The sequence below is a fragment of the Somniosus microcephalus genome, unplaced genomic scaffold, assembly GCF_052327205.1.
Source record: "Somniosus microcephalus isolate GS21.2 unplaced genomic scaffold, FLI_Smic_1.0 unresolved_chr1, whole genome shotgun sequence".
Lineage (NCBI taxonomy): Eukaryota > Metazoa > Chordata > Chondrichthyes > Squaliformes > Somniosidae > Somniosus > Somniosus microcephalus.
The window spans coordinates 19914158-19924593 of NW_028225179.1; the positions used below are offsets into that span (position 1 = coordinate 19914158).

The 10436-nt window shown below is 44.6% G+C and overlaps 1 protein-coding gene across 1 annotated transcript; it reads right to left on the bottom strand.

Moving 5' to 3' along the window:
• Positions 1 to 212: 212 nt before the first annotated feature.
• On the bottom strand, positions 213 to 8253 carry LOC147093868 (putative G protein-coupled receptor 139). The gene is made up of 2 exons (XM_085973917.1): positions 8150 to 8253; positions 213 to 1517 (listed from the first exon to the last, which is right to left on the bottom strand). The coding sequence occupies exons 1-2, from the start codon at positions 8247 to 8249 to the stop codon at positions 586 to 588; spliced, it is 1032 nt and encodes a 343-aa protein (XP_085830043.1). The 5' UTR covers positions 8250 to 8253; the 3' UTR covers positions 213 to 585.
• Between the last annotated feature and the right edge of the window lie 2183 nt (positions 8254 to 10436).

Below are 10436 nucleotides of genomic sequence, written 5' to 3' on the forward strand. Positions count from 1 at the left end.
TTCGGCACAAGTCCAGGAGTCTCACTATAGGAAACAACATTGCTTTAGTTCCAATAAATCCCACAGTCCCGTGGGTGATGGAGGAGCTGTGCACGAGCTAGAGAAAATAAAAGTCCAAAGGCAACACAGGCTGATTGTTTTAATGATCTGTTTATTGTTCTCCAGGCAATGCACACACATAAGCCACCACAGTTATTGTTCATGTCCTTATATTATTTAAATATTAATTACAGACGGGCTTATTCTCCTTTCACACTCAACTGGTGTAACCCACGTGTTCTGACGCTCATCCAGCAACCAACATCCCATTCTCACATCAGCCTAAACCTCAATGCTGGGTCTTGTATTTCTTTGTGTCCAGAGTTTGATTTAATCCAATTAAACACCTATCGCTTTTATAACCTTACCATCCACATAATGCTAGCTCTTCTACCTTGCTCACTGACTCTTACATGGGAACACGCGGGCCTTGTCAGATAGAGGCCAGCGTTATATCTGGAGAAGCCTGGGGCAGAGATGGAGCCTGTTGGGGTTCCGGTAAAAGATGGAAAGAACTCAGGATGGGATATGAGATGCAATGCAGGTCTAATGCTGGGAATTCCTCCGAACTTTTCGTTGCTTAACTAATTTAAATATTATTCTCAGTGGATATTTCATCCCAATCTTCAGCTCCTCTCTGAATTTAGTCTGTGTTACTGCATAAATACACGTGTTTGTGCAGCAGCTCAATAGCAGGAGCATAAAGCTGGTCCAATCTGCGATAAGCATCGGGTCATTGAAACCTGTTGAATAATAATGGTTTGTAATTCGCACTAATAAGAAATATATCACGTACGTCATCCAGAGCAGCAGGAAGTTGCCGGATATGGTGAAGAGTAAGATAATGGATTTCCTTCGGTTCTCCATCTCCGGATCATTGTGATTCGCATCATTCTTGCTGCTCCTCAGCCTCCTGCGGACTCTACTGGCCACCAAAATGTGTCCAACAGTCAGAGCATTGAGCAGCAGCATCAGGAATATTGGGAGCAGTGGGGTGAAACAGCGCTGAATCCAGCTAAATACTACCCACGCAGTTACAGTGTAAAACTCTAGTTTTGTATTACAGGCCCAGGGTACGTTGTCGATTGTAAAGTAGGGTTCAACTGCAAAGTACCAGGGAATGTTTTTCAAACAGAACAGCAGACACACGGTTGCTATGACCATGGCTGCAGTTTTCTCGGTGCAATATTTAGTCCTCAGCTTCTGGCAACAAATGGTAATAAAACGATCAAAAGTAAAAGCGACTGTTAACCAGACAGAAATATCTGTGACTACATGAACCAGGACAGCGTGGAAAGAACACACAGGTGTGATGAACAGGAAGTTAGTCGGGAAATAATAATCATTAATCCGAACCAGTATCACATCAGTGATAATGACCAGTAGATCCGCCGTCGCCATGGCCACCAGATAGCGGGTGATACACCTGGAGAGACCGCACTTTCCCCGGGACAGGATCACAATCGTCATCACGTTCGCTGTAAATGGGAAACAGACAGAAACAGGGAATCAGCCTTCAGATTACAGCAAGGGAGCCAGTTTCACAGTATTTGATGTGAAATGTACTTTACTGCAGGATCTGGGAATGGGAACTGAACTCGTTACCGCTGCTAGGATTGTGCAGTTGATAACAATTTTAACATAAAATTGCAATGTTCAGTATAAGAGAGTCTGCAGTAAATAAGTGAAAATAAACGCCTGCAGCAAAGATTAAAACATGAACAACATGGATTCTCTGGGAATTTCCTCAGAGCTGCTCCTCTTCCACCATCACAGCTTCATCAGAAGTGCAAGGAATCCCGACGAGTTCTGAGTAAATTACCGGACGTTAAATTGTACGAGCAAATGGACAGCCAGATAATGAGTTATAATTAATAGCAACAAGTAGCAGTTCATTGACGGAAGAACGAATGAAAACAAAATGAAAGAAAAGTGATTGAAAATAAGTACTGAATGGTCAGTTATAAATTGGGAGATAAATGACAGTTGAGGAGCAGTGAGAATGATGCCGGCCCGAAATGTGGTAAATGCTAAACGGGGAGCACCGATGGTGAGATCATTGGGGGGTTCGGATCCGTGGGCAGGAGAGGGGAGCAGATACCAGGCGGGGGTCAGAACAGGCTCGTATTTGTCAGGTTGGATTCTCAGACTGGGGGGCATGACTAAAAACTGTTGAAAAGACAAAGCGACTTGTTGTGGGTCAACTCGACCAGTTTCTGTTTACAAACCACCAGATGGACATTTCAACAAAAGCAAAATACTGCAGATGCTGGAAATCTGAAATTAAAACAGAAAATGCTGGAAATACTCAGCAGGTCAGGCAGCATCTGCAGAGAGAGAAACACATTTAACGTCTCAGGTCGATGACCCTTCGTTAGAACAGGAAAAAGTCAGATGGACAGTTCACCTGATCAACCGACTTCCCCTTGCTGGAAACCCCAGGTCCTGACATCGGTGCCTTGAACAGTTCAGTAGGTCAGATGTGAGCAGCCCTTCCCCTTCGCCTGGCACCTTCCCGTGCAAGCGGAGGAGATGTAACACCTGCCCCTATACCTCCCCCCTCCCCACTGTCCAGGGCCCCAAACACCCCTTCCAGGTGAAACAGCGATTTACTTGTACTTCTCGCAATCTAGTACACTGTATTCGCTGCTCACGATGCGGTCTCCTCTACATTGGGGAGACCAAACGCAGATTGGGTGACCGCTTTGCGGAACACCTCCGTTCAGTCCGTAAGGGTGACCCCGAGCTTCCGGTCGCCTGTCATTTCAATTCACCGCTCCATTCCCACTCGGACCTCACCGTCCTTGGCCTCTTGTACTGTTCCACGGAAGCTCAACGTAAACTCGAGGAACAGCACCTCATCTTCCGATTAGGCAGTCTGCAGCCTTCCGGTCTCAATATCGAGTTCAACAATTTCACATCATAACCTCGGCCCCTATTTCATTTTCACTTATATTTTTCCACTCCTTTCCTTTCCCCCCCCCCCTTTCCTTTTGTTTCTCTCTCACACCTGGCAGCTATCTTTTGCCCTGCTAGTACACTTTACACCCAATCACAGCCTATTACCATCTCGTCTAGCTTCTAATCTCTTTTACTTCTTTTGGTTCTTTTATTCTTTTGTCCGATCGCAGCCCTGCCTTCGATCTAGTTCCTTTTCTCTCCAGTTTTGAAGAAGGGTCAAACCCGAAACGTCAACTCAAATTTCTCTCCACGGATGTTGCCTGACTTGCTGAGTTTTTCCAGCATTTTATTTAAGATGACCTTGTTCTGTGATCCAGGAATAATTGAACCTTCCAAAGTACATGATGTAAGACGAGCACACTCCCGACCTCGCTTTTGTCACCTCTGACAATGGATGAAACTTCAGAGGGAGGTGATGGCGGCGATCCCGAGCTTGCAGCAAAGACCAGTGCAAGTGACAATAGCGGCTGCTGTCCAACCCATGACAACAAAGTACCTGCCGAGATTCAGCTTCAGAAAGTTTGAGTGGGAAGGATGTACCTCTGAATTGGACGAATCCATCTGTAAAATTAATCCGACACACGAGCAATATTGAGAATCTGTCACCCTGGCCTGCAAGATTTTCCAAAATTACATCCTAGCAGACATGGGAAATATATACAACTGAGCATTCGGAATAAACAATCAACAATATCAGAGTTTCACTCAGGATAATGTGTCGAATGGCAGGTTGTCAGCTTGACATGGAAAGAAGCGTCATGGGTTAATTGGTACAGAATAAGAGAGAGAAAGAGTGTGTGGGAGAGAGAGAGAATGAGAGACGGATAGAACGAGATAGGGAGAGACTAAAAGAGAGAGTCAGTGAAAGGGAGAGGGGAGAGAGAGGGAGAAAGAAAAATTGAGATTGAGAGACAGAGAGAGAGAAAAACTAGAACTATATATATCAGAGACAACTCTGTGCAGAAGGAAAAGCATTTGCAAGATAAGGTAGGTGAAGTAGAAATAATTCACTGCCTTCCTGCAGAACCGACTTTAGCCAAGAGACACTTAGGTGGAAATGATATGACATGATTTTAGGCGTGTATAATTTTTAAATAGTTAAGCAGCTGGTGGGATCTCCATGGATACAGAAATATATTGTAAAGATACTCCCCCCGAATCAGAGATAAGAGATGTGAGGTGCTGTCCAGTGACCCTGAGCAGGTTGAGGTGGACCTTCTGCTTGAACCGCTGCAGTCCATGTGGTGAAGTTGCTCCCACAGGGCTGTTAGGGCGGCACTTCTAAGCTTTGGACACAGTTACTATGCACCAAATGTGACGGGATAATTTTTTCCCAATGTTACCAATATTTTGTAATGAGTCAAACCATTTCAGTAATTTATTTATCTAAAATATGCAGCATTATACAAAATTGCTAAAATTATTCGCCACATTTATCATGCACTAAACCATTAATTGATTCAACAATTGGATCAGTGTTTCAATGGTTTATTAATTATAGTCCCGCCTTACTTAGAGTCACACTTTAAACAGTGGTGACACTTAAATAACACACGATCTGGTTACACAACGATTGCCGTCAATTACACTTGTTTCTATTTCCAAGTGCAATGACGGAATATGAAGAAAAGAATATCCACCACTCTGAGAATCCAACCACCAATGTCGTCAGTTAAAAATAAAAATATCTTTACTGCTGTGCCGTAATGTTTCTATTTCCCCAGCTCTCCGTTCCTTCAGTCTCCGGGCTCACTCTCCGTGCAATGTCCCGAATATAACCATTAAAGCACAGAACATTATAATATCAATAAGCATATCGCAAAAGGAAGAGGGAGGACAGTTAGGGCGTGATATTCCCAGAATTTCTGAAACTGACCCGTAATCTGTAGAATAATCACCTCCGGACAAACGCAGCAACTGAGCAGACCCGCAAGGAGAGCAGTAATACAAAGAGACACGGACTTATACAATCAATAACCAGTTACAATGCCTCACCGGGAACTCCACGGGCGGCAAGGATAACTTCAGAAATCACTTATACCAGTTACACTGGAAATGGACACGCGATTAATGGAACTCCCATTGCAGAAATGACGATGAATTGGGAGCTTGATGCACAGTTACACAGGGACACAGGAGGAGGTTATTCAGCCCCACAAGCCTTTTCCGACATCACGTTAGACCCTGGCTGATCTGCACCTTAACTCCATTTACCTGTCTTGGTTCCATATCCCTTGATACTCATACCATAAAAAGTTATATCCATCACAGTCTTAAAATTTCAATTGACCGAGCATTGACGGGCTTTTGGGAAAACGAGTTCCAGATTTCCACTGCCCTTTGTGTGAGAAAGTGTTTCCTGATTTCCCTCCTAAATGGCATAACTCTCATTTTAAGATCATGTCCCCTCGTCCTCCAATCTCCACCAAGGAAACAGTTTCTCTGCATCAACCTTATCGAATCTCTTTATCATTTTAAATAACTCGAATATAACACCCCTCAACATTCTAAACACAAGGAATACAAACTAAGTTTATGCAATCTGTCCTCACAATTTAACCCTTTAAGCCCCGGTGTAATTCTGGTGAACCTGCGCTGAACTCCCTCCAAGACTAATACATGTTTCCTGTGATGCGGTGTCCAAAACTGAACTCGTGCTCCAGATGGGGTCTGACCAAGGTTCGATATAACTGAAGCATCACTTGCTCACTTTCGATTTTAAACACCCTTGTGAAAAAACCCAAAATCCCATCAACATTTATTCCTACTTTTTGTCTCCTTCCTCGCAAGCAACTACTGACCCGTCTCACAAGGTTACCTCCAATACTGTGCAATCTCACTTTTGTTAATAATTTCTGTGTGAAACCTTATCTGAAGCAGGGAAATAACTGATACTCTATTTCAACTTGAGAATATGGGGACCAAGATTCCATTGCATCGTGTGCTGACGATATTTACAGTTAAAATTACACCCGCTGACAGGACATTGAATGAAGATAACAATTGGAGCTTTTGCTGGACATTATAAGTGCATTATGAACTCAATGAACATATCACTCAAGGAAGATGGCGGACAGGGAGGATGTGATATTCAATTAAATTCTGACATTGATTTGGAAAAAGCAAAATAAATTATTCAGGAGGAACAGAAAAGATATCGGACATGTACAAAGACCAGTGACACACATAAACCCTGATTCACAAAGTCAGTAAGTTCAGAATCAGTTAGCGGGAACACCAAATACCGCTTGTAGAACGGGAACATGGCAAATAGATATACAATACATTCCACTTTATTTATCTCTGAGAAATGATGGGGACACTTGGTGCAGGACACCGAGCCACAATGGACCCTGTGAGCTGTAATATTCAGAGAAAGACTTATTAATACAGGAGCGAAGCTTCCAATGGGAGCATTAGGCTGCATTGTCCCTGAGATTTGTGAGAGTCAGTGGGACAGTGAGACAACTCACTTCACTATGTCCTTACTGAGTAACATCTTTAAACAGACCTGGCAGAGTTTTAAAACCAATAGTAGAAATATTGGAGTTTGATGCCGATCACATTGGTTCAAAAAACAACCTGGAACTTTTAGTAGCAGCGGGTGTTGGGAGCTCATTCCACTGAATGTGAGATTTCAGTTTCCCGGCTGAAGGGGAGAATTTGATTCCTTGTAATGTCGGAGTTAAAATACACCGGTTTCATACCCAGGGCTCAGTCACACTAAACTATGAATCTGAGCTAGAGGAATGTAACACAGACACAGATTACAGGGCGATATGATCAAAGTGTTTAAAATGTTGCAAGGATGGGAGAAGGTAGATAGAAGCAGATTGATTCCAGCAAATGATGGGGTCAAGAACGAGGCGTCATAGATACAAGATTGAACAGAAGACATTCGGAACATTGGAAAAGGGAGCGGGAGAAACATCTTTACAAAGAGAGTTGGGAGGCGGTGGAATTCAGTTCCAGGGTTAGTGGTTGAGGCAGAAGCTATGCTCAGTTTCAGAGTAGAATGGATAGGTTGATGGAGGAAGAGGTGATGAAGGTATATCGGGACAGGTTGGTTAACTGTCTTTACAAATATCTTCTAACTGTAAGGATCAGAAGGGAACTTAATATAACTTGGTAGTGAGCAGCGGTTTGACCGGGCGACCAGGCTTGCTGAGAGTTCAGCTGGTGTTATATCAACATGCAAGTGTATGATCTGAACAATAAAAGTGTCCGGTTTGTATAAAGGGACCAGAACCCGGATTCTGATCGGTGCTCTGGGTAAAATGCGGGTGATGGAAGCTGAAACGGATTTTTCAAATGGGGACAAAGCCAGGACAGTTCCACAGAGCGCCGCTGCTTTGTTTCAATCGCACTCTCAGTGCATTGGATTCCCGGTCTGAGCTGCTGGAAGGGATGTGACAGGAATGAGCTGCCCCCCACCGGCTGAAGGCAGCACAGTGCCCGCCCAGTGGGTGAAGAGGAGTCTGAGAACAGGCTGGTGACCGGTCAGGGGAGAAGACCAGGGGAAGAGCCTATGTCCCTGCATGGAGCACAAACCCAGCCTCGGCATGGATTGTGATCAGCAGGAACAATATCCAGCACTTTGCTGGAAACAGACCGAGAAGAGCGGGAAGATTCTGATTAATGAGACTGAACAAATCCCAGTCCTGACTGTCTGGATTCCCAGGTATATGTCCAGGAGATGCCATCAATCGATCGGTCCCCAGCGGGAGTCAGAGGGGGAGAAACTGGAGCATTTTACAACACAGTGAATGTTCAGTAAGATATAGACATTGTCAGATATTAACGAATGTAGCCGGAAAAAGTGGAGGAGAGAAAATCTGGCGGGGCATGGAAACAATGGAATTAAAATATTCCATGGAATCACACATTGCACGAGGTCTCAATTAAAACGGAATCATTGGAAAGACATTAAATGCAGAAAATAATCTGCAGTTTTTATGGGGTTTAAAGAAACTTAAAAAGGTAATAAATGAACAGTCAATGAACGAGGTACAGCGGGAAATACAGTCACTGAATTTCTGCCTTTCAATTGACTTGTGAAAAACAGTGAGAAAAGGACACTTACCGAGATAGGAGCAGGAACAGAGTTAACCCTGATTCACAACTTTAGTAATGGAAGAGAATCACTTACCGGGGATTCCAATGGCTGCTATAATCGGATAGTAAATCATTGCTGCCTGTATAACTGGCGGTAAGATGGTAAATGGATATGCAGTTAAGGGAACTCTCATTCTGTCTGAGAAGTGATGGTGACTCTTGGCACTGGACACAGGGCTCAACTGAGTCTGTGAGATGAGGGATTAAGAGAAAACCATTTATAATTGAGGGACACTTCCCGTGGGATCAGGAAGCATCAGGAGTATTGACATTACTTCCAGTCATTTGGGCAGCGTGTCAACTCCCTACACTGTCATGTTTGTGCTGCACTAATTAGATACAAATTGATATTACAAGTGTTTTGAAATGAAACCGCCCAAAGATTGGAATAATACTTTGCTCACATTTCTCTCTGTCAATGTACTGAAAGCCGGGCTCTGACCGCATCGCTGCAACACCTTCAACAGAAGCAGCTTCAGGGTCCCCTCTGTGACGTCACACGGCTCACTCCTGTCGATGCAGCAACAGAATTCCCCCAATTCTCAAACATCTTTCAGTGTTTACACCGCCCCCGGCCCTCCAAACTCAGCCCTTTCAATGTGGGAGTTTAGGCTGGCAATTGAGTGAGGAATTTATGTCTTTAGGACGGGAAGAGTCGGGCTTTGCAGCAACACCTGGAATAAATTAAATCTAACATCTCAGGTAGAAAAATGAAACCATGGACAGGGGCTCGAAAAATCCTGGATTTCACTGAAATCCACATTCTATAAAGGTTACAGGTTAAGGCAGAGCCCTGTTCCTTTAGAGGGATAATCTAGGTATGGGGTACTATACAATATTGAAATAGGTTGGGCCACATTTAGAGCACAATCGCTGTGGAAATCTGCATCCCCCAGGATTCTGTGGGCTGCGGTGGGGATTAGAGTTTCTGCTCATTTCATTATTTTCTATTATTATCCATTCCCAGTAGTTTCACTTTGATCTTTCCAGTGATATTATCGAAGGCCAGTCCGTGGGACACAGGTGCATTCAGACCAGGAGTAGGTCATTCAGCGTCTCGGGCCTGCTCCGCCATTCAATTTGATCATTGCTGATCTGCAGCTCAGCTCCGTTTCCGCGGCTTTGCTGCTTATCCCTTCATATCCTCAGCTAACAACAATGTATCGATCACAGCCATGAAAGCTCCAAATAATCCCGAGCATCTGCAGCTTTTTGTTGGTTAGAGTTTCAAATTCCCACCAGCCATCGTGTGACAAAGTGCATCTTGATTTCGCTCCTGAATGACATAAATCTAATGTTAAGCTTATTGTATAGAATTACATACAATATACAGCAGAGGAACAGGCCATTCGGCCCAACTGGTCCAAGCTGCTGTTTCTGCTCTACCAGTCTCCTCTCACCCCATCACCATGGCCTTCTAGTCATTTCACCCTCATGTATTTATCTAGCTTCCCCTTAAATACATCTGTGCAACTCGATTCAACTAATGATTGTGGTAGCGAGTTCGACAATACGTCCCCTTGTTCATGATTCTTGCACCAGACAGAATTGTTTCCCGGTATCTACCCTATTGAATCGTTAGACATTTTAAGCACCTCTTACAGGTCAGCCCTCAATCTCCTTTTCTCAAGGAAATGGAAGCAATATTTTGCAACATGTCCTCGTAATTTAACCCTTTTAGCTCAGGTAAATTTCAGGTGATTCTGTGCTGCATCAACTCCAAGGCCTATATATAATCAGTGAGGGACTCGGGAGGTGAGAGAAGGAAGGAAGACTGGAAAATGGATTGGAGGGACAGATTGGGGCCTCGTGGAAAGAGAGGGGCAATGGGGGTCGGAGGATGGGGAGACTAGAGCATGGGAGGTCAGAGAGAGGATAATGGGGTCAGCCAGAGGGGGAATGAGGGTCATGACAGGGGAATGGGGTTAGGGAGAGGTGGCAAGAGGGTCAACAGCAGGTACATGGGATCCTAGAGACGGGGGAAGTGAATCAGCAGCAGATAAATCGGGCCAGGGAGTGCGGGAAGATGGTCAGCAGCAGGTAAATGGGTTCAAAGAGAGGGGGAAAGAGGGTCAGCAGCCGGTAAATCGGGCCAGAGAGAGGAGGGAAGAGGGTCAGCAGCAGGTAAATGGGGTCAGAGATAGGGGGGAAGAGGGACAGTAACAGGTAAATGGGCTCAAAGAGAGGAGGGAAGAGGGTCAGCAGCAGGGAAATGGGGTCAAGCAGAGGGGGAAGAGGGTCAGGAGCAGGTAAGTGGGTCAGAGAGAGGGGGAAGAGAGTCAGCAGCAGGTAAATGGGGTCAGAGAGAGTGGGAAGAGGGT